The sequence below is a fragment of the Daucus carota genome, chromosome 1 (genome assembly GCF_001625215.2).
Source record: "Daucus carota subsp. sativus chromosome 1, DH1 v3.0, whole genome shotgun sequence".
NCBI lineage: Eukaryota > Viridiplantae > Streptophyta > Magnoliopsida > Apiales > Apiaceae > Daucus > Daucus carota.
Window position 1 is genome coordinate 940,129 of NC_030381.2, and position 25,126 is coordinate 965,254.

At 34.9% G+C, this 25,126-nt stretch overlaps 2 protein-coding genes across 2 annotated transcripts; one reads left to right on the top strand and one right to left on the bottom strand.

The window, feature by feature from the left end:
* Positions 1-1,639: 1,639 nt before the first annotated feature.
* LOC108199387 (uncharacterized) lies at positions 1,640-4,487 on the bottom strand. The gene is made up of 3 exons (XM_017367178.1): positions 3,937-4,487; positions 3,727-3,861; positions 1,640-1,935 (listed from the first exon to the last, which is right to left on the bottom strand). Exons 1-3 carry the CDS (start codon positions 4,264-4,266, stop codon positions 1,807-1,809), a joined length of 594 nt encoding a protein of 197 aa, XP_017222667.1. The 5' UTR covers positions 4,267-4,487; the 3' UTR covers positions 1,640-1,806.
* An 8,425-nt stretch (positions 4,488-12,912) lies between these two features.
* Positions 12,913-25,025, top strand: LOC108198989 (5-methyltetrahydropteroyltriglutamate--homocysteine methyltransferase 1-like). The gene is made up of 5 exons (XM_064078891.1): positions 12,913-13,036; positions 24,148-24,311; positions 24,496-24,576; positions 24,664-24,830; positions 24,920-25,025. The coding sequence occupies exons 1-5, from the start codon at positions 12,913-12,915 to the stop codon at positions 25,023-25,025; spliced, it is 642 nt and encodes a 213-aa protein (XP_063934961.1).
* The last annotated feature ends 101 nt before the right edge of the window (positions 25,026-25,126 follow it).

The following is a 25,126-nucleotide window of genomic DNA, read 5'->3' on the forward strand; positions in this document are numbered from 1 at the left end:
TATGAAAAATTAATCGTGGTTTTTCTTCCTGAGTAGTGCAACAAATACATTAATAATAAACGAAAAATTTTAAATTAGTTATAAGCAACAATCGTTATTCCCAATATTCTTGTCAAATTAAGGGACGTTTAGCGGAGTTTAAAATAAGTGACTTCTGATTTAAAATAAAATAACGGATTAAAAGTGATAAGTAGGTTATGTATAAAAGTGTTTGGATAAGTCATTTATAAGTTATCTAAGTGTTCGGATAAGTTAACTTATAAATTTGTATATTTTGTAATTTCATAATTTTATATACTTATTCAAACAAAAAATATAATACTTCTATTCTGTTAAAATGATGATTAACAATTTTGATTTCTTAGTTTAACTAGAAAAAAAAAATATCCTTCTCGTCTCAAAATCCAAGTTTCTTTAACTTTTTACACGTAATTTAACGAGCATGAAAATATATTTTCAACTAATATTTTTTGAATTTTTTTACTTCTAAATACAAATATAAGACATAAATTTTTATTTACAAAAGAACATTTCAAATAATATTAAACCGAAGTATCTTTTTATACATGTTAAATTACGTGTAAAATGTCAAACCAATATCTATATTGAGACAGGAAGAGTATTAAATTTAAATTATCTTAAATTAAATGTACAAAGAATTTTTAAAAATAAATTATTAAAATGAGTTGCTAAAAAGTTTCTAATATAAAAAATAAGTTTTTAATCATATTATATCAAATTTGTTTGGATAAAATTCATTTTGGGTGTAAAAACTAACCAGCAGAGAACTGTGATAACAAAGGACAAGAAAAAGCTATTGAAAAAAGAAAAAAAAGCAAGGTAACCTAGCTTCTAACTTCTTCATGAAAACACTCAAATAAGTGTTCCGATTTATTTTGCCGAACAGTCCGCGGAGTCAGAACCTTCCGTTCATTGAAGAAAAGAGAAAAGGAATAATGCTTATAATTGAAAAAAAAAAACGAAAGTGATGCCACCCAAACACCCACTAAATATTCGATCATTTACGACTTCCACGTGCATGAGAAACCTCCCATACATGCATGATTTGACAATTTAGGATAAGCCTTATTAGGTGCTTATTATTTTTTCTCTTAAAATAATTTATTTTTGTAATTTTATTGGATATAAATATTAAATATTTAACATTCATCATGTGAGAGCAAAACAAGGACTTATTTTAGAAACAAATTGCATTTTATGTATTTTTTTTCAAAAATAAGTTCTTACTTCTGAAAAATAAGTTTAACCAAACGTCACATTATATATAATTATTCTCGGAACCCTGGATTTCCTTATATATGGTTATAAAAGTATTAAATTCACAGGTTAATCACACGGTTATCTCACTTTATACAAGACAAAATTATAAAAACAACTATTTTTAAGAAAAAAACAAGACTTTATAAGGACTTATTTTATTTACCCGAACAAGCTCTAAATCAATCAATAAGTTGAATGGTAATGTTAATGTTAGTGATAATCTTTAATATAATTTTATATAATTCATAGTCCAAATTATGAGCCATCTTATATTAGTTTCATAAAAAGTAAAACTAAGAGAAAAATTAAACTAAAAAGATAAGAACATGGTAACTAGCAGAACATAAACAATCCATCAGATAAAAACAAAATTTAAATAGGAGTACGAATTTACTTCGCCAAAAGTTCGAATATATTTTCATAGATATCATACTAGAAGTACCAAAAGTTCGAATATATTTTCATAAATATCATACTAGAAGTAGAGTTTTAATTAAATATTTAACTAGAGAAGATTATATATATCTACCAAAACCAATATTTTTTGGTTTTGGAAGCTGCCAACTCCTCCCTCTCTTTCTTGTCAGCAGCTAGCATCTCTGAGACACAAGCTACCGTCTTCTGATGAGAGGCTTCCACGGTCTCTTTCATCTCCTGTTAATTAACACACACAAACACAAATATTTGTTTTAGTGCTAACACACACAAACACAAATATTTGTTTTAGTACTAATCGGAAGAAAAAGTAAATACATGTTATTAATTCTTCAAAATATATCAATATTTTTTAAAATATCATGTGATAAATCTTAAAAGATTATTATTTGGATATCAAACTTTATTTCACGTTTATTTATTATTTACTAAATCTTAATTTTCTAAGCGCAATTTTACACACAGTTTTTTTACTAAATTTTTATGTATTGATACATGCGTTAGAAAACTGCTTTACAGTATCCAATTTCCAGAAATTATAGGTTAGCCCGGTGGTCTAGAATGTCTGGATCCGCCCCTCCCAACAAATATACATACACTCCCAAGCATATATATAATAAATTGTAGCAACAATCAAAGCAGTCGGAATTAAATCAGAAAACACAAAAACACAGAATTAGGGTACATTTATTTCTATATAATCATACGTTAGAAAACTGCTTTACAGTATCCAATTTCCAGAAATTATAGGTTAGCCCGGTGGTCTAGAATGTCTGGGTCCACCCCTCCCAACAAATATATTAGAATTTAAATAAATGAGTAGTCCATATTAATATTATAAACTAAATTTATTATTAATATAAATTTAATTCAATCCCGTTTTTTACGAGATGAATATACACAATGAATGGATGGTAACACCACTACGACAAACGTAATTAAACTCTACCGACAAAGAACACATTGTGACTACAATATAAATAATTGCAATACGAAGTTAATGCAAAGAATTTTTTATATAAATAATTTAAATAATATATATTAAAAGATGATATTGTAATTATATAAAAAATATTATACTTCTGATAAATAATAAATTTAATAAATTTATATGAACCGTACTTGACATGGGTCATAAGCTTATACATTATAATAACATATCTAGTTACAATAACATTTTACAGTAAATTAAAAGTTTTTGTGACGACTAAGAGCGTGTTTGTGTGGGCTTAAAGTCCGACTTTAAACTTGAAAATGTCTGTTTGTGTAATAAGTCAGAAGTCGGCTTAAAGTCAGAAATAAGCTAGAAGCTGACTTAAAGGCATAAGTTAGTTTTAGGTACTTTTTTCAGTAAACTTTTTAAAACTTTGTTTTATATAAAATTACCTATAAACCATAAATTACTTTAAATTATTTTTATTTTTATTATTATATTTTTAATAACTCGTAAGTCATTAATAAGTCAAAATTACCCAAACAGACATTTTAAACTACCGACTTATTATATTAAGTCACGTTAAGCCATAAGTCACGTTAAGTCATAAGTTCTTTAAATTAAATTTTTACTATTCTTTATTAGTATTTCTGGGGGAGCTTACTCCCGTGTGTAAGAAAAGAGATGTCAAAGAAAAACTACGAAATGGGGATCAGAATTACATTACAAAGCTTATAATCCACAAGTGACCTGATTGTTAGTAATACTAAAAGAGCATTGATGTAGAAGCTGCACCTGACCCATACGATAACGGGAGAAATGTTGCTCCTTTTCTCAGGGACACTCTCCGCAGAAATGAGTAACATTTACTCTCCATGTATTAGGGTCAAGATGTATATTCGGTAAATATTGAAGGCTGGACCGGACATTATTAAATTTTAAGGGTTGATGTACAGATGAGGACAAATTTAGATGGCAAACATAGATTTAAGCCTATAATAAATTGTAGCAACAATGTCGGAAATTAAATATCAGAAAACATAAAAACACAGTATTAGGGATACTTAGAAACATACCACAACTGCCTTTTCAATCATTTTTTGAACTACTTCTGTGGTCTCTGGACTGGTCACCTTATCGTAGTAGTAGTCCAGACTCACCGCGACGGTGAGGCTGCCCACCACAAGTCTTGCCACTTGCTCAATGAGAGTCTGCAAAAAAAAAAATCAGTATTCATAAAATCACACAAATGAAAATGAAAACGAAAATGAAAACGAAAACGTTACCGGAGGCACGTAGTCGCAAAAACGGTCTCCGCCGCCTCCGCTGCCTCCGCCGCCGCAACCACTACCTGATCCACCTCCCCCACCGGCTGAAACAACAAGCACACCACGAACAGCGCCTCCGCCGCCTCCGCTGCCTCCGCCGCCGCAAACAGCTGGGACACCACCAACAGTTCCTCCACCGCCTCCGCTGCCTCCGCCGCCGCAAACAGTACCACCAACAGTGCCTCCGCCGCCTCCGCTGCCTCCGCCGCCGCAAACAGGAGGCACACCTACAACATCGCCTTTCGTAGACGCGGGGAGTAGAAGCAATTTAGAGAACCTTCTCATCATTGTGGCTGGTTTGAAGAGAGAAGCTAATGGATAAATGCTTAGATAAATGCTTAGGGTTTTTCAGAGTTTGATCCCTTCTTCGAGTTCGCGTTATAGTGGTAATAAAGATAGTGGTAATAAAGATAGAGATAGTGGTAATAAAGTAATAACGGACTGATCAGGAATCCCTTCCCCTTCTACCCCGGTTCTTCGTTGCGTTTCCCAAACTGCCCTACTCTTTATTCAACTTCCTAAACTACCCACATTTCTGTACATCTTCCCTCCCACCCAGCATATTTGATCTATAATAATAAATGTTACATGTTTTTTTAATTATTTGACGATTAATGAAATTGCTTAATTTTTTCAAGTTATTATAAACTAATTAGGAAAATCAAGTGTTGCTTGACAAAAGAAAATCTAGATATTCGTAAGAAAATGACTAATTCTTTATATAAATTTAAAATTACAAAAGTAGTAAGGACATATCTTCTAATAAAAGAAATAGTTAATAAAATAATAATTTATGGACAAACATAATTCAGATATGCTCTTCTTATTACATCTCACTATCTCAGGGGTATAGTGTAGATTTAAATGTATTAATAATAATTTATTAATTTTAATAAATTATATTTGATTTTGATTTAATTTTGATTTTGTATAGGTTTTAGATTAAAAAATCGCATGAACTGAGTCTTTATATTCACAATATTTCGAAATTTCATGAACTATAGTGAAATTTCAAAAAATATAAAATATACTGAATAATTTCACAAAATCAATTATTTTATGAACTTAAAAAAAACAATTAGATATTTATGGATTTTAAATAATCACAATTGAAATTTGAATTATATCTTTTAAAATTTTGATTGAATATATCCCCGTTAATTTAATATTTTCACGATATTTTACATTTTATATCTATCTATTTTACATCTATTTATAAGTAGTATATTTTATGTCGCATGTATAAATTTTAGAATTAAATAGGTTCAGGAGTCAATTTAACCAAAATATATATGCTGGCCTGATGAGAAGAAATGAAAGGTGGGTACTCAGGGAAACTTGGAAGAAAGGTGGGTAACTTGGGAAACTGAACATAAAAGATGGGCAGATCAGGAAGGGATTCACTGATCAGTCGTGTTGTCTTTCTTTTTCTGCCAGCAGCTCATGGTATCATGTTTAGCAGAATATAGAAAACATCACTTTCGCGTGTTAATCGACTGCGTCCATCCAGTTACATGTAAGTTAACAAGGTTGACTGGGGTAAAATTTTACTTTTTCACTTCTCTAGCATTAACCAGCCACATTCAACTCTTCACTTTTTTATTTGCTCCAAAAGCTTACCAACAGTTGTTCATTGCATGGAGTGACAATGTTGAGACAAATCTTGTTGGTTCTTTAATATAAGTAAAATAAAAAAAAATATTGTTTATTTAAAAAGTAAAATACATGTAGTTAAAAAGTAATTTTACTCCAATCGTACTCCCTATAATATTTCATTATAACTGAAAACATAATATTTATTCACATTTTGAATAATATAGGCAAGTTGCGGAAGAGTTGGACTTTCAACTAGACTAGATATATGTTGGACCATAGGAAGCAAATGAGGAAATCGACATACATACTAACAAGCATGTAAAAATCAGAAATTGATACGACTCGTTTTGTTCCTGAGAAAATGAATATTCGAAACTCGAAAGACACTCAAAATGACTACTCGGATATCTTTTTTTATATATACTTTCATATTTTATTTTATATTACTATACTAATAAAACATTAATTTAATCAAAAAATTTAAAACAAATAATAATTAATCACGTCTATTGCCTCAAACTCATTCTAAAACTTTGGGAGAAGCAATTCAATTAGGAATATTTTACTACTATCTAAGTTTCTTTGATGTGTCTACTTGAGAGAACAATAAAATTGCAAACAAATAATATTAATTAGATTTTTTCATGTTTGGACCTCTGCAAATTGGACTAGGTGTATTAAAATTTTAAACCTAAAAGAGTAAATCCGAGTTTGACCCGAGTACTCGAAGTCAAATTGAGTTTTGATCAATTTTCCACAAAATTCATTATGTCCATGATTACTCGAAACTCGAATCGGGTGACAGGGTGAAAACGAGTACTCGAACGAGTCAAAAGATTCAGAACTCTAGAAAGGATTATGCATATCTCGAATTATTTGTCTTGTTTTGACTTGATTGAGTCAAATTGACTAAATTTTGACTAATCATTACACCTATTATATAATTAAAAATACGTTAAAAAATATATCATTAGAAAATATATTTAATCTACTTTAACATGTATATTTAGGTTTTAGAAAATTGTTAAAAAATAATTTTTTTTTACGGTCAGATGTTGATCAATTTGACTATTGAAAAGTCAAACATGACTATTATTTTGAGATGGAGGGAGTAGTATTTATTACATAATTACACCTCTTTCTAAAAGCAACCTATCTTTGTCCTTGTTAACTTCTGCATCCTAAGAAAAATGACCAGGATATCCTATGATTCTAGACTCTTCTAAATGAACATGTGCAAAACCTATGAATCCTAATCAGCACGCATGACCAATGCTACAACATGCACCACCAGAGTTAGTATATGCATCACATGATTTCATTATGGACAGATTTAGAGGAGGCTTAAGCCCTTGATAGGAAGAAAATTAAAATATTGATAATAAAATTTTAAAATTTTATATATAAGTATCATTCTAAAAAATTTCCGAACAGTGTTTAATAATAAATTTAAATTTTTTATAATATTAATTAAGACATTCTTTAATCAAATCCTGAATTTGCCGTTGATCAATCGTGTTAGTCTTTCTTTTCTGCCAGCAACTCATGGTATCGTGTTTAGCAGAATATAGAAAACATCACTTTCGCGTGTTAATCGACTGCGTCCATCCAGTTACATGTAAGTTAACAAGGTTGACTGGGGTAAAATTTTACTTTTTCACTTCTCTAGCATTAACCAGCCACATTCAACTCTTCACTTTTTTATTTGCTCCAAAAGCTTACCAACAGTTGTTCATTGCATGGAGTGACAATGTTGAGACAAATCTTGTTGGTTCTTTAATATAAGTAAAATAAAAAAAATATCGTTTATTTAAAAAGTAAAATACATGTAGTTAAAAAGTAATTTTACTCCAATCGTACTCCCTATAATATTTCATTATAACTGAAAACATAATATTTATTCACATTTTGAATAATATAGGCAAGTTGCGGAAGAGTTGGACTTTCAACTAGACTAGATATATGTTGGACCATAGGAAGCAAATGAGGAAATCGACATACATACTAACAAGCATGTAAAAATCAGAAATTGATACGACTCGTTTTGTTCCTGAGAAAATGAATATTCGAAACTCGAAAGACACTCAAAATGACTACTCGGATATCTTTTTTTATATATACTTTCATATTTTATTTTATATTACTATACTAATTTAATCAAAAAATTTAAAACAAATAATAATTAATCACGTCTATTGCCTCAAACTCATTCTAAAACTTTGGGAGAAGCAATTCAATTAGGAATATTTTACTACTATCTCAGTTTCTTTGATTTGTCTACTTGAGAGAACAATAAAATTGCAAACAAATAATATTAATTAGATTTTTTCATGTTTGGACCTCTGCAAATTGGACTAGGTGTATTAAAATTTTAAACCTCAAAGAGTAAACTCCGAGTTTGACCCGAGTACTCGAAGTCAAATTGAGTTTTGATCAATTTTCCACAAAATTCATTATGTCCATGATTACTCGAAACTCGAATCGGGTGACAGGATGAAAACGAGTACTCGAACGACTCAAAAGATTCAGAACTCTAGAAAGGATTATGCATGACTCACCGATTTGATGTACTTCTTGATTCTAAACATCTAATCTATGATGTTAAAGCCTAGCGAAATAAATTATTATTATATATATATATATATATATATATATATAGATATATCATAGTTAAAAAATCCATATTTGAATTTTTATTTATGAAATTAATTTTTGTAAAAGTAATTATGTGATTGTGCGATTAATGCACATTAGAATAACATGTTTAACGTAAACTAGCTTATACAATTTAGGTGGAGGGAGCAGTGGATATAATAAAATAAATCTTAGATTTACATTATTGAAAATTATTGAATTTTAGTATTTTTACTCATCCGAAAAGTGTCATTTTATTTTATACACGTGATTTGAGGTGAAAAATATATTTTTATAATTATTTTTTCTTGTGATATTGACTGCACTAACCACTCAGGCACTCTCAATAAAGTTGTACTCTCTCAGTCCTTTTAGTTGTCCAATTCACAAAAAATATTGTCTCCAAATAACTGTCCCTTTGATTTTTGTAAACTATGTCTAGATTCCAAGTTTCATTATTTAACATTACAACTATAATAATGATGTTCAAGTGATTTAGGATATATAAATTCCAACAACATGTATTATAATTGTGTCTTATTATTAAAATAGTAATATATTTGAATGTTATTGGAGGGAAAGGAAAATATAAGAGTAAAGAGATGTATTGAAATGGAGGGAAATCAATATTTTATTGAAAAAAATAGTTTAGGATAAAGATAGCAGTGTCTTAAAAGTAGGACACTTGTTGATTGTCCTAGTGTTTTAAGACACCACTACGACATTGTTAAATCACTATTTTTTTAAATTTCTTAAATTTGAATTTAGGACAATAATTTAGGACATTATTTGCCTTGAGTTAGTTTCACCAAGCTTCAATACTTTCGAGAGAGCTATTAATGTAATTACAACAACTAGCTTTACACTCCTGCAATGCACGGGATTTTATTTAATTATTCATTTCTTGGTTTTAAAATTTTAGTGATTTTTCAATTTTTTTATCAAAATTAATATTTGCCAACTTTTAAATTAGATTAGTTTAAGATATAATATATTATATTATTTTAAATGTTTTATCTAAATTTAGTTATTATATATATTATTTATAGGATGTATTTAAGATTTTTATATTCTTTCATATAGTTTTAGGTACAAAGCTAAGCTATTATATTTATGTTTAAACTAATATTATATGATTAGTTATGCATGCATTATATTTATTATAAATATAATTATTTATTTTTAGTTTTAATTATCAGTTAGCTTTGTGGGATATGTTTTTTTTCTTATTTTTGTTTATTATAGATCTATCAAATTATTTGATACTAATTTATTTTTACACTAGATTATATTTTCTCATATAATATTTGATTCAGATATTAACTATCATATATTATATTTTAGCTATCATATTTTATGTTCCCTCCGTTCAAAAATAGAAGTCCCTTATTTAATTTTAGTTCGTCGGTATTTTTCACTCGTGAGAATTTATCACCCATTTCATAATATATGTACACTTTTGAAAAAATCACATATATTAAGAAAGCCTAATTTCAAAATGTAATTTACATTTTCAATCATATTTAATATATTGACTAAATAAAACATGTGGATTATAACTAGTTTTGGAAATATAAATTAGAAATCTGTGGTTTAGAGTTCATCTTGAATTATAAATAATTAATTATACTACATAAAAAGTTGAAGTAGACAATTATTTTGAAACAAAATTTCCTTTTAAAAATAGACATGTAATATGAAACGGAGGGAGTAATTTGTACGGCAAGAGAAGTACTCATCTGTCCCAATCGTTTGTATACGTTTGGTTTGGACACGGAGATCAAGAAAAAGTGTAAAAAGTGAGTAAAGTTAGATGAAAAACGGGTAGTCTCGCTTGATATGATCAGATTCTCCTGATGGTTAGTCTCGCCTGAGGATCAGCCTCGCGTGAAGATCAGTCTAGTCTGATATGATCAGCCTCTCCTGAGGATCAGTCTCGCCTGAGGATCAGCCTCGCTTGAAGATCAGTCTAGCCTGATATGATCAGTCTCTCCTGATGATCAGTCTCGCCTGATGATCAGCCTCGCCTTGAAGGTCAGCCTAGTCTGATATGGTCAGCCTCGCCTGAAGGTCAGCCTAGTCTGATATGGTCAGCCTCGCCTGAAGGTCAACCTCGCCTGATGAGGTCAGCCTCGTCTGAAGACATCAACCTCGTCCGAAGACGTCAACCTCGTCCTAAGACATCAGCCTCGCCAGATACACCTGTCTCGCCCAATGCCTGGGCACTATTATTTATATACTCAGCCACGCCCTCAGAGAGGACAGACGACTAGCCCATACAGCTAACTCAAAGGAGGTCCACATGGGCTGGATCGGGTGTCAAAACCGGGATGTCGGGTCAGCCCATCTAGTCTCATGCTCCTTAGAGAAGGATGGGCCTCAGCGGCCCATATCTGTCTGATATAAGGCTGTGGCCCATCAGCTGGAATTCCGTGATGAGAAACCAACTCGGATTGGGTTTCTAAACCCATTCTGATTAGGTTACTTGTTCTCCAACAACTACGTCTGGCTTGATCCCTATAAATAGGGTACGTATGGCACATTGTTTGGGATAAGCCGCAATGCAAGAATGAATACTTCTTCTTCTTGTGAGAGACCTCTAATTTCCAAACGATTTCAGCCAAAATCATAAACCATCTACCCACTCCGCCGTTCACCGTCATCAACCACCACTATTTTTCAGCAGGCCTTCCCGAATCTTGTTATCACCAGATTCCTCCGTTAACAATTGGCGTTAGAAAGAGGGGGCTCTTGACATCTATTGGAGGAAGGATGTCCCTGAACAAATAATAAATTTCTGAACATGAGGATCGTGTAAATAATATATTGGAGGGAGGATTGGTACGAAGGATTCAAATCTACTCCGACGTCAAAGACTGGCCAATGTCATGACATAGCAAATAAGGCTATAAAACGGATAATACGGATGCGGATATGCCTATATCTTTTTTCGTATCCGAAACTGTCGGATTCAGATACGGATAATATCCGCTTTGTTTCGAATACGGATAATATCCGTTTTTTTCCGGATACGGATGCAGATATTTCGGACGGATATCGGACTTTTAAAGTTTTTGGAAGCGTATTAACCATAATTATTTATTCGTTTCAATATAAACTTATTATTTTTAACATATTAAACTCTAGTAATATTTTCATATATGTCTATAATGATTATACAATCATAAAAAACTGTATATATAGATTATTAACTAATAAACACACAAATACTATATACGAGTAGAAAATATATAATTTAAATACCATATGTATTTATATAATTTAAATATTATATATATTTAATTTCGGATTCGGATACTCCGGATTCAGATACGAATAATATCCGCTTAATTTCGAATACGGATAATATCCGATTTTTTCCGGATACGAATGCAGATATTTCGGACGGATTTTTCGAATTTTTTTTTACACCCCTGATAGCAAAGGAGGCTCGCCTGGTAAAAAGGTGGCGACGCTTAGTATAAATAAACAATAAAGAAGATAAAGCTTCAAGTAGTTGACAACAAAACACGAGAGTGTGGCTCGCTTGAACGAGGAATATGCACGGGACGAGGCTTGTTGCAAACTTGAGTTTATTAAAATTGGTGGGACCCACGCTTGAATAAAGGAATCAAGACCATAGACATACACAGAGTCACAGACACGGGCTCAGAGATAAGTCTTTCTCCTTTTCTTCATTCATATCGTGCATAATTTTCCTTTTCTTGAAACGTCATGCAAAACATATAATCTGTATTTTCATTATTCCTTGATTTAAATTTTATAAATGCATGTGTGATAGATCGTAAAATATATATTATTCATATTTTAATATATTATGATGCATGCTTTTCTTTCTCATATTCTGTACATATTTAGTATTTAATATTTCAGAAATCATGATACTTTTTTATAATTCAAGTTCCATAATACATCTTTTATTTATTTAATTATTATTATTTATTCTTCGCATGCATATTTTTAGATCAAATAGATTATATGTTTTAATTTTTTTAACTTGTTATTATTATACATGAATTTGTATGAATTTGTATATATCGCTGGCGTTGATATACTACAGCAGGAAAAGGACTAATAGTTTACAAATGTGAGGGTGCAGCAAGTTAGTGGATAAAGTATAAACATACAGGGAGCGAGGCTTATGTTCAAAGTCATAATAAAATGTAGCCAGACATATGGTTCCTGTATTGGTATAAAAAAGACACATGTAACGGGGGAAGCTATCAAGTTGAGGAGCTTTAATGTCGCATGTAGCGGGCACGTGTGAATGATATACATGTGAAGTACGGAGCTTGCTAGACGACGAGGCCAAGCTGCAAAGATGGCCAGAGACGACGTTGAAAACAGAAGATTGCAAGTCTTGGCTTGATGCAGCATGAGAGTCGCCTGACCAAAAAGGTTGCAACGCTAGTGTCTAAAATAAAAAAGAAACAGGAGTCTACGTGTACAAAAGGTGCATATAGTAAGCCGGGTCAATATGTACAAAGAAGAAGCTGTCGAGGCAACAAAAGTGTTGTTTAATATACCAGGTTCAACGGCTCGCTTAAACAAAAAATCAATTTGGGAGACAAAGCAATGAAAACGGCGAGATATTCATATGAAAATACATAATCAAATGAAAACAATGGCATGCAAAGTTTAAGTGGCAAAGAATTTTCTGCACAGGAATGAAGAAACGTGAAGATGGACAACAACGAAGATGGCGACGCTGGTAAAACAAAAAGAAAAAAAAACAAGAAAGACTCGCTCAAAGGTCACAGTGACGCACTGATGCTACAAGGTGACATTGACGCACTGACGCTACAAGGTGACATTGACGCTACAGATTAAAGGAAGAAACTGTTGAGTGGGTGTCAACCCAAGTACCACATCGAAAAGATAAAGAAGATTTGTCTTGAATATAAGCAGCCAAATAACTCCATTAGTATGAGGCCTTTTGGGAGGAGCCCAGAAACAAATCCGTGCGGGCTTGGCCACGGCCCAGAGCGGACAATATCATACTAATGTGAGTTTATGGGTGTTGCGCGGCCCAACAACTGGTATCAGAGCCAGGTTAAGAAGTTGATCTTGGGATTGCGGGCTGCAAGTTGTGTGATGTGGGGAGGTTCTCCGGAACTGCGATTGAAGGTCTTGGACGACTTGTGTCGAAAGTCTTCCTGACACTGAGGTGGTCGGGTGGCGTGTCCCGCAAGATGAGGAAATACGATGAGTAGCGGCGGTATAAGAGTCACAAGATTGGTGGTTCTTGGATTGAGGGGAGATTGTTGAGTGGGTGTCAACCCAAGTACCACATCGAAAAGATAAAGAAGATTTGTCTTGAATATAAGCAGCCAAATAACTCCATTAGTATGAGGCCTTTTGGGAGGAGCCCAAAAACAAATCCGTGCGGGCTTGGCCACGGCCCAGAGCGGACAATATCATACTAATGTGAGTTTATGGGTGTTGCGCGGCCCAACAGAAACAATGTGTCCCCACGTCAAAAGAATATTAAGTCTTGTAGAATACAGTGTGACATAGTAATAGCGAGGAGCTTTCAAAATCAAACCAGAAGGTGAGCCTGCAACAAGTTTGTGGGAAAAATATATACGTACAAAGTAGCGAGACTTCAAGTAATGACACGAGGTGCGAGACTAAGGTAGTGGCATGGTCGAGGCTCTAGGGTGTCGCATACTAGTATATATGCGAGGACGACCATATATATATATAAAAAACAAAAAAAAAGAATGAAGGAAATCGCAAGACCTACAACATATCTCTACAACAACAACAACGAGATTAAGGTGATAACATAAAAGCAAGGCGAAGGTGGTGATACTTGCACCGGAATGAAGGTGTTTGAAATCGCAAGACCTACAACATATCTCTACAACAACAACAACGAGATTAAGGTGATAACATAAAAGCAAGGCGAAGGTGGCGATACTTGCACCGGAATGAAGGTGTTTGATCTAAAAAATAAATTTGGCGAGGCTGTAACATAAAGTTGCAAATTTCTATATAAAAGCATTTTGCTGCAAGATGGTGAAGGCCTCGCTTAATAAAATGTTGGCTGGCAGTTCGTCAAGAAGAATGCGTGCTTTTGTTGAAGAAAATATATAGTCAAAGAAGCTGACCTAACAAGGAGATGTGCACAAACATTTTAAAATCCTGCTTTGTTTATGGATGATAATTGAACTTGTTGCTGTTAAAGGCGAGGAAGAGCTGCGTATATATGCAGGACAGACCCTGTGAGCTAGTGAAAGAATATGAAGCTCAAAATTATATAATTATGTGCATAAGGGGCCGATATAAATAGTCTATCTTGTATTTGAGGGGAACACTGCAATATATAAGGGGAAGCCGGAGTAAATCTATCATCCTGACAAATTCTTAGCTGAATAAAGCAAGTCTGGTACAAAAGAATAGACAAAAATAATGGCATGAGGCGAGGTGATTGCCTTCATACGAGGACCGTAGAGAGACCCACCTCACGAAAACAAGGTAAACATGAAGGCGATGACTTGATAACAGCGTTGTTAGTGAAAGAAGAAGAAAGTCCTTTTGCATTCATGCTTCAAGGTCTTGGGGGTAATAGTTGTTATGCTCTAAGTATTAATTATGCTATCAGTTGTTGTAATCTCGCCTCCGTGACAGTTATCAAGAGAAGTGATCTGTTGACAGCCTCGTTCGAGCCACTGCCACATCCGACCTGAAGACTTCAGCCTTGCCTGACGATAATATTGATATTAGTAAATCTATGGAAGACACACAATCTGCATCAATATAAAAGGCTCTCTCTAAGGATGATTTTCAAAAGATAGGTATATCAACACTTTTCCAGCCAAGAAAGAGAAATGCCTCCATTCGTCAATATCAGTTTGTATCAAGGAGCATTATAATCTTCCAAGCCTCGAGGGTAGAAGATACACTCCCTCAGATCCAGAGTACCAAGCAAGCGTACATTTTATCTTACAATTTATATTTTCTTTTATAAACGTGTTTCTATAGGCTCAGCTTGGATCACGAAGACCAGAGGGATGTCTCTGTTGCTTATTTTCAAGACCAGAGTGATGTCTCTGTTGCTTATTTTCAAGACCAGGGGGGATTCCCTGCTGCTTATTTTGTCATCCTTTGTATAATAGAGATACAAGGATGACCCCCACTGATCCCTCGCTGGTCACTCCTTCGGGATGAACAGCGACACATCCTATGCCTTGGTGGCCCGTACTTCCGGTCTCCCACGAAGAAGACCCTCCGGGGTGCATCTTAGGAGAACCCTCAGGAGTTGGAATTTAATTAATTCTTTATATTTACGTTTTTATTTTCCTAAGTCAGGTGGAGGGCGACGGTCCCCCTGCTTAGAAGCCCTCGGCTGTGGATGATTTCCCCACAAGCCTCGGAGGATGAATTTTCCCTAAGTCAGGTGGAGGGCGACGACCCACCTGCTTAGAAGCCCTCGGCTGTGGATGATTTTCCCACAATCCTCGGAGGATGATTGTTTTCCTAAGTCAGGTGGAGGGCGACGACCCACCTGCTTAGAAGCCCTCGGTTGTGGATGATTTCCCCACAAGCCTCGGAGGATGAATTTTCCCTAAGCCAGGTGGAGGGCGACGACCCACCTGCTTAGAAGACCTCGGCTGTGGATGATTTCCCCACAAGCCGCTTAGAAGCCCTCAGCTGTGGATGATTCCCCCACAAGCCTCGGAGGATGATATTTTCCCTAAGCCAGGTGGAGGGCGACGACCCACCTGCTTAGAAGACCTCGGCTGTGGATGATTTCCCCACAAGCCGCTTAGAAGCCCTCAGCTGTGGATGATTTCCCCACAAGCCTCGGAGGATGATATTTTCCCTAAGTCAGGTGGAGGGCGACGACCCACCTGCTTAGAAGCCCTCGGCTGTGGATGATTTCCCCACAAGTCTCGGAGGATGAATTTTTCCTAAGTCAGGTGGAGGGCGACGACCCACCTGCTTAGAAGCCCTCGACTGTGGATGATTTCCCCACAAGTCTCGGAGGATGAATTTTCCCTAAGTCAGGTGGAGGGCGACGACCCACCTGCTTAGAAGCCCTCGGCTGTGGATGATTTCCTCACAAGCCTCGGAGGATATAAGTCGGGTGGAGGGCGACGACCCACCTGCTTAGAAGCCCTCGGCTGTGGATGATTTCCCCACAAGCCTCAGAGGATGATATTTTCCTAAGTCAGGTGGAGGGCGACGACCCACCTGCTTAGAAGCCCTCGGCTGGGGATGATTTCCCCACAAGCCTCGGAGGAGGATTTTCCTAAGTCAGGTGGAGGGCGACGACCCACCTGCTTAGAAGCTCTCGGTTGTGGATGATTTTCCCACAAGCCTCGGAGGATGATTTCCCTAAGTCAGGTGGAGGGCGACGACCCACCTGCTTAGAAGCCCTCGGCTGTGGAAGATTTCCCTACAAGCCTCGGAGGATGAATTTTTTCCTAAGTCAGGTGGAGGGCTACGACCTACCTGCTTAGAAACCCTCAGCTGTGGATGATTTCCCCACAAGCCTCGGAGGAGGATTTTCCTAAGTCAGGTGGAGGGCGACGACCCACCTGCTTAGAAGCCCTCGGCTGTGGAAGATTTTCCCACAAACCTAGGAGGATGAAAGCTACCTAAGTCAGGTGGAGGGCGACGACCCACCTGCTTAGAAGCCCTCGACTGTGGATAATTTTCGCACAGCCTCCGAGGATGATTTTATTGATAAGGCTTTAATTTCATCATCGAACTAAAGAGCGATGCTATAACCTCGGGTGACGTTAAAGTCTGTTCGCGATTCTTTTTAAGCCGATGCTGCTTATGGGGTCAGATGCATTGTGTGAATTAATGCGTATTAAGGCGATGCAATGGATTTTGACAAGAACCGAAACATAAAGAAGACATATCAAACATTTGATAATTCTACATTTTCATTGATAATTATCCCTGGGGGGGTACATAAGGTTTACAAGTAATTACTTAGATTGAATTAATTGTCATTGTCAGTCTAGTCACGAAGAATCGCATTCTTCCTCTTGAGATCCTGGACATTTTCATTCAGCTCTTCGATCTACAACTCGAGGCGAAATATTTTGCTCTCCAAAGCTCGGATTCTATCCTGATAATCCTCGACCATGACTTGCAGGGTTGTAGTGATGAGACGAGGAGCCTCGCCTTCAGTTAGTCGCACCTTTTTGAACTAGATCCCGGATTCTTTGAAGACATATTTTGAAGTGGATGAATTTCCCTAAGTCAGGTGGAGGGCGATGACCCACCTACTTAGAAGTCCTCGGCTATGGATGATTTCCCCACCAGTTTCGGAGGAAGATTTCCCTTAATAGGTGATTGGGCGACGCTCACCTACTTGTATGCCTGGGAGATGAATGATCTGCTCAGATGACGTTCCCTGAGCAGGTGATGGGGTGACGCTCACCTACTTAGATGCCTGGGAGATAGACGATGTCCCCATCTGCCCTGATATTTTTGATATTTTGCCCAAAGCAGGTGGAGGGTGATACCTATCTGCTTGGAGACTTCACTAATGGATGATTTTCCCATCAGCGTTGAGGCCTCGACGATGGAAGATTCACCTGCTTGGATGTCTCGGAAATGGATGACTTTGTCTTCTGCTTTAAGGATCTGAAGATTTTTTCCGAGTCGGGTGTGGGAGATCCTCATCTGCTCGGACGCCTTGAAGATGGACGATGTCTCTATCTGTTCAGAGATAGAAGCGATGGCAATACGCCTATATGAAATAATTTTTTAATGTTTGCTCAAGTGTGATGAAGAGTGATGCTCCAAGATCGGCCTACGCTTCAGTCGTAGCGTACCTTTAGCCTCAGCATACTCTTCAGCCTCAGATGCACCTCAAGCCTATTCAGGTCGTTCTCTCACTCAGCAAAGCCTCGCTCTCAAATCTGCGTCTCACTTAGCTGAGCCTCTTTCTCGGATCAGCGTCTCACTTAGCTGAGCCTCTTTCTCGGATCAATGTCTCACTTATCTGAGCCTCGTTTCCAGGTCGTCATCTCAATCAACTGAGCTTCGCCTTCAAGTCGTCCGCTCACTCAGCATAGATGTACTGGAGACAATTCGTACCTACATGGATGTGTTGAGGTGATTTTTCTCAGGATCAAAATCCTCACACTCAACTGAATGTCTTCTTTAGGTTGGCCTCTCACTCAGCTGAGCATCTTCTTCCTCGAGTCAGCATATCACTCAACAGGAACCTCTCCTAAAACATTTCTTGGTCAGCCAACTGAGTACTGTAAAGGTCTAAAGTGCTTTTATGTGTGAGCATGTGCTGACATCGTTGAATATCAGCATCACTTGTTGACTATGAATGAAGTGAGAAGTTTTAAATGGATCATCATTTAAACTTCAGGAAGGCAGAGAAAAATCTAGCAACACTTCATGGAGATGGATGAAAGCGATCTTATAAATATCAGCTAGAGCTTTCTGAGGCGAGAACTCGATAACTTCGTCGCCTTTTGGAAAGAAAGCCCTTTCGCATCTATGCTTCAAGGCCTTGGGGGGTAGTTGTTATGCCAAAAAGTCGACTCCGCAATCAGCTGTAGTTATCTTGTCTCTAGACTGGATATTTAAGGAAAGATATGGTCAACCTAGTTTGAGGGCATCAGCCTCGTCTAAAGGCGTTAGCCTAGCCTGATATAATCAGCCTTTCCTGAGGACCAGCCTCGCCTGATATGATCAGATTCTCCCGATGGTCAATCTCACCTGAGGATCAGCCTCGCGTGAAGATCAGTCTAGCATGATATGATCAGCCTCTTCTGAGGATCAGTCTCGCCTGAGGATCAGCCTCGCCTGAAGATCAGTCTAGCCTGATATGATCAGTCTCTCCTGATGATCAGTCTCGCCTGATGATCAGTCTCGCCTGAAGGTCAGCCTAATCTGATATGGTCAGCCTCGCCTGATGAGGTCAGCCTTGTCTGAAGACATCAACCTCGTCCGAAGACGTCAGCCTCGTCCTAAGACATCAGCCTCGCCAGATACACCTGTCTCGCCCAATGCCTGGGCGACCACTATTATTTATATACTCAGCCTCGCCCTTAGAGAGGACAGAGGGCTAGCCCATACAGCTAACTCAAAGGAGGTGCACATGGGCTGGATCGGGTGTCAAAACCGAGATGTCGGGTCAGCCCATCTAGTCTCATGCTCCTTAGAGAAGGCTGGGCCTCAGCGGCCCATATATGTCTGATCTAAGGCTGTGGCCCATCAGCTGGAATTCCGGGATGGGAAACCAACTCGGATTGGGTTCCTAAGCCCATTCTGATTAGGTTATTTGTTCCCCAAGAACTACGTCTGGCTTGATCCCTATAAATAGGGTACGTAGGCACATTATTTGGGATAAGCCGCAACCCTTGCAAGAACGAATACTTCTTCTTCTTGTGAGAGACCTCTGATTCTCAAACGATCTCAGCCAAAATCATAAACCACCTACCCACTCCGTCGTTCACCGTCATCAACCACCACTATTTTCCAGCAGGCCTCCCCGAATCTTGTTATCACCAGATTCCTCCGTTAACACACTCATAAAAATCAACAACTTGTGATCCCTTGCCCATTTCATTATTTATATATAAAAAATTCACAGTTTGACACGCAATCTAAGATTTACGAGTAAAATTTAATTTCATAACTTATATTTACGAGTATCATTTTGTATATAAAAATTTAAACATTAAATTTTCATTCAATTTTTTTCAAAGTACATTTTTTTGGAGTCTTAAAATACGCGTTAAGAACTCGTTCTTCGAGATAAATAATTTAGGAGGACATATGGAATAATAAAATATCAATAAATTTATACAAACTCCTGAAAAAAGTTAATTTTTATAAATATTTTTTCTTCCGATATTGACTGCACTAAACACTCAGGCACTCTCAATAAAGTTGTACTCTCTCCGTCCTCTTAGTTGTCCAATTTACAAAAAATATTGTCCCCAAATAACTGTCCTTTTGATTTTTGTAAACCATGTCTAGATTCCAAGTTTCATTATTTAACTTTACAACTAATAGTTTTTTAAGCCCAATTCTAATTGTCATTACCGGTTTTTGTTAAAAGCGAGGAACACATATAAAAAGTTGAAAATGTTATTCTCCCTATCTCATTCATTTCTATACATATTTCGTCATTATTTGGCACGCATTTTAAGACCCTTACAGAAGATTTATGCATGTTTTATAATTTATTTATCAAAATTTCTTTTTTTTTTGAATAAAAATTCAAACATTTTTTTTAAATAAGTCTTGAAAGCATTTTTTACGGTCGTCTTAAAATGAGTCTCGAGTCTCCATCTCCTCGTGTATACTATTGAACGGGACAGATGGAGTAGCTTTTCATTCAAAAATTTTACATGTTCCCAAACATTTGACGTCGTTTGGGTGAGTTTAAAATAAGTGCTTCTTACGTAGAAACGTAAAAATAGAAGTCATGAAACAAAAGTAAGTATTTTCAGTTTCTTATAAATATTTCTTTATTTTTTACATAAACGATACAAATAAGTGCTTTCAACATTATAAATTTAGAAGCCGAACTTTTAAGCCGAGACAAGCATCATCTTTAACAATTTATTAGTCCTTACTAATTTTTAATCCACTTTTTTATTTTAGATAAGAAGTCAATTTTATCCAAGCGGTCACATAATCAAGTTCTCAACAACAATAATTACCACAAACTATTTCAGATATAGGACCCTTTCGACATGATTAGAAACAAAATGGTGAAACGGAAGAAAACGAAAACCAATTAATTAGATTAAGCAGCAGGATGATGAGAATAGATGCGATTCAAGGAAATATATATCCAACTACAATTCTTTTAGAAAACAATACTCCACTAAATTTAGTAGAAAATGCAACATGTATTAGAAATCACAGAAGTAACGTATAATAAACATAAAACAAAAAATTCCAATTTAATTCACTAAATAATTTTGATATGTGTTTACAGATTGCCTTTATCAAATTATCTAGTAACCTGTACTTAATGTCTTAATCCCCCTATCTTACTTATAACTAAAACAAAGTACAAGTTAAAATAAGTGTCATTATCTCAATCATACATGTCATTTTCTTAATTTTTGATGTTCACATGTCACGTTCTCCTTTAATATACTTATAACTAAAACAAAGTACAAGTTAAGACAAGTGTCATTATCTCAATCAACTTAGACACATGTCATTTTCTTAATTTTTGATATCCACATGTCACGTTCTCTTTTAATAAGCTCATTCTCTCTTTTTCCACTAATTCTTAAACTTACTCTCTCTCTCTTTCCACTAATTCTCACTCCACCTCATTTCATCTCCTTCTACTAATTTTCTCTCTCTCTCATTTTATTTTCATTTTACTGTCTCTCATCATCAATTTATCTTTTTATTTATATCTACAATATTTTACTATACAATTATTAAAGTGTCTTATATATATTTAAGAAATTTAATTTATATTGATTCTAATTTTATGTAATTTTATCCTTTCTATGTTATAGTTATAATTGTGAATGGACTCCAAAATAATATTTATGGACGGAAGTTGGGCCACCTAATTGGGTCAGAAATCGTGGCCTTTATCTCAACTCTTCTCCACCTATCTGCATAAAATTACATAAAATTAAATAAAATTAGAATCAATAAAATTACATATAAATAAAAAGATAAATTGATGATGAGAATAAAATCACTTAATTATAGATATATGATACTTTAATAATTGTATAGTAAAAGAATTAAATACATATAAAATTACATAAAATTACATAAATTAGAATCAATATAAATTAAATAAAAATACATAAAATTATAAATTAGAATTATATAATTGTATAGATATATGTTATAGAAAGAATAAAATTACATAAAATTAGAATCAATATAAATTAAATCTCTTAATTATAGATATATGATACTTTAATAATTGTATAGTAAAAGATTGTACGTATAAATAACAATATAACAATTCCAAAATCAACTCATGCATGAGTTAAGAAATAATTAATATATGCTCCATATGTCCCATTTAATTCTATACACTTTCCATTTTGGGATATCCCTTCATTTTTATACGTTTCCAATAATAGTAACTTTTAATAATATAAAATACTGGGGCCGTTTGGCTACACTTATTTTTCAGGAATAAGGGCTTATTTCTGGAAAAAAGTATGTCAAACTCTACTTTTTTCTGAAATAAGCTCTTATTTTTTCCCACATAACGAATATTAAACACTTTCTTAACGTTTATATCCAACAAAACTATAAAAATAAATACTTTTAGAAAAAAATAAGCCAAGAATAAGCCCTGTAATTATTTAGCCAAACAGGGGCACTATTACATCCACTACTTTCTTCCACTGTCTCCATTCGATAATAATATAAATACTATTACACCCACTATCTCAAATCTGTAATTAAATACGAAATGGTCCCACTATTTACTCACTTTTCACCTTTCTATATTTTCTTAGTATCCGTGTCCATACCAAATGTATGTTATTCAGAGGGACGGAAGGAGTAATATATACATACATAAATACACACACATGTATGTGTGTGTGTATATATGGAGACGCCTCTTATATGGAGAACCGTGGAGACACCTCTCCGCTAATCTGGACCATTAAATCTCAACTAAATCCTATGGCTGGTAACAAATCATATTTAAAATTGAAAAAAAAATTAGTAAGCGCCTGTTACTTTGACGGTTTATGCGCGGCATCTGTGAAGCCCGCCATCTCTCTCTCTCTCGCTACATCACTCTTCCTGAATTTCTCTCTTTAACGTGTCTCCCAGCTTGTTGCTCGACTTCTCTCACTAGATACAAGCACCAGGAGATGACATCTTCTTCGAATCATGTTCTTATTTCCTTGAATCAACCGGAGTATTGTTCAAATTAACCTAGAGATTGTGATTTCATTTACATTTAATCCTTGTCAGGTTCGAATTGAAAATTCTATTTTTCAATTTATAAGCGTCAATTATATGAAAGTAAGTGTTGTATTGTTTTGACTCTTTTAATTTGTGTTGGTCCTGTTGTGGAATCAACTTAGTTTGTTTGATATCTATTTTATGGTTGTTATGTTGCTTTGGTTCTATTGTTGAATCGTTTTTGTAGATAATACAGTTTATTCCTATTTGTTGATTTTGGTTCTGTTGTTGAATCAAGACAGTTGGTTCTATAGTTGAATTCAATTTGTTATGCGTTGAAATTTAAGTTTTGTTATTCATCCCGTATGTTTTAGTTTCAATTTGTATTAATTTTTGCTAGTCTCGTTAAAGAATCAAATCAATTTGATATAATTTTTAGTTGTACTGTTGTTGTGGTTCCTTTGTGGAATTTTTCCTGTAAATAATGTAGTTTCAAACTATTACTTGAATTTTGGTTATGTTGTAGAATCAAAATTGTGAATTTATTAAAAATTTTAACTATTTTTTGAATTTGGTTCTATTGTAGATTCAGGACCATGAATTTATTAAAATTTTAACTATTTCTTGAATTTTGGTTCTATTATAGAATCAAAGCTGTGAATTATTAAAATTTTAACTATTTCTTGAATTTTGGTTCTATTGTAGAATCAAGGTTATGAATTTATTAAATGTTTAGCTATTTCTTGTATTTTTGGTTCTTTCTCGTATTCTTGTCTCATGCTTAGATTACACTCTGTAGACTAAATAATTTATGTGTTTTAAATTAGGATCTTTCTGTTATTTAATTTTCTTTGCTAGACAGGAGGATGTTTTAATGATATGATTTTACAGAAACCTGTCTCAAACCTATCATAAACTGTTTCCAAGACATCGGTTGATTGGATCAATCAGAAATCCACCAAGCCTCTAGGTTTCTTTGTATTGTGGTCTCTATATAGCATTTTTGCAGGCTTAGCCAGCCAACAACCTAGTGGCAATGGTGCTACTAGGAATCCTTGTTTGCAGACAAACTTGTTGTTTCTACATCTTGCTCACTTCTCCACACTGCTGTGGACCTTGTTAATGAAACAAAGTTGGACTCAGAGATCATATCATGGCTTGCATTTGCTGCCGAAAAGGTTTTTGAAGTTGATGCATTGACCAAAGCAATGTCTGGTAAAAAGGTTGAGGTATATGCTTCCGCTGATAACCTGTCATTTGATTTTACTCTTAGAGTTGATGGGTGCAATTATATTTTTTTTCCACATTCATACAAGTTGTTCATAATGCAAATATATGGTTCAGCTTTGTCCATTAATTAAATGTATTATGTATTATATATTTGTTATTCTAATCTTACTGATATATTATAAGGCATTCTTCTCAGCCAATGCTTCAGCTCAAGTGTCAAGGAAGTCCTCCCCAAGGGTGACTAATGAAGCTGTTCAGAAGGTTGTAAGTGATTTGTCCTGCTTTCTTTATTACAGGCGGCTACTTTACGGGCAATTAATCTTTACTTACCTGTGAATTGCTGTTCCTCAGGCTTCCGCTCTAAAGGGTTCTGATCACCGGCGTGCTACCAACGTTGGTGCAAGACTTGATGCACAACAAAAGAAGCTTAATCTCCCAATTCTCCCAACTACTACCATTGGATCTTTCCCTCAAACTGTTGAACTCAGAAGGGTGCGCCATGAATACAAGGCAAAGAAGTGAGTGGTTTCTGTCATCTGTTCTGTTGTATGTGCATTAGTTTTAGTATCATAAAATTTCTGACAACTTTTTGTCTTTATATATTTAGGATTTCAGAGGAAGAATATGTTAATGCCATCACAGAGGAAATTAGCAAGGTTGTCAAAATACAAGAGGATCTTGATATTGATGTCTTGGTCCATGGAGAACCATAGGTAAAAAAGAATTATCCAGTCGCCTATGCTAGCAAATCAATATTCAAGCTTAGCAAGAAAACACATGTAGTACCTTAAGCTAGTAGGTCACATAAAATTTG

What these genes read in the sequence shown, in the direction of transcription:
- LOC108199387 (XM_017367178.1), bottom strand. Translation starts at nt 4,266, where the DNA reads ATGATGAGAAGGTTCTCTAAATTGCTTCTACTCCCCGCGTCTACGAAA. An exon ending in TTTGCGACTACGTGCCTCCG is followed by an intron (nt 3,862 to 3,936) that starts GTAACGTTTTCG and finishes TTTTTTTTGCAG; the next exon opens with ACTCTCATTGAGCAAGTGGC. An exon ending in TGATTGAAAAGGCAGTTGTG is followed by an intron (nt 1,936 to 3,726) that starts GTATGTTTCTAA and finishes GTTAATTAACAG; the next exon opens with GAGATGAAAGAGACCGTGGA.
- LOC108198989 (XM_064078891.1), top strand. Translation starts at nt 12,913, where the DNA reads ATGGACAACAACGAAGATGGCGACGCTGGTAAAACAAAAAGAAAAAAA. An exon ending in TGTCTGGTAAAAAGGTTGAG is followed by an intron (nt 24,312 to 24,495) that starts GTATATGCTTCC and finishes ATATATTATAAG; the next exon opens with GCATTCTTCTCAGCCAATGC. An exon ending in CATGAATACAAGGCAAAGAA is followed by an intron (nt 24,831 to 24,919) that starts GTGAGTGGTTTC and finishes TTATATATTTAG; the next exon opens with GATTTCAGAGGAAGAATATG.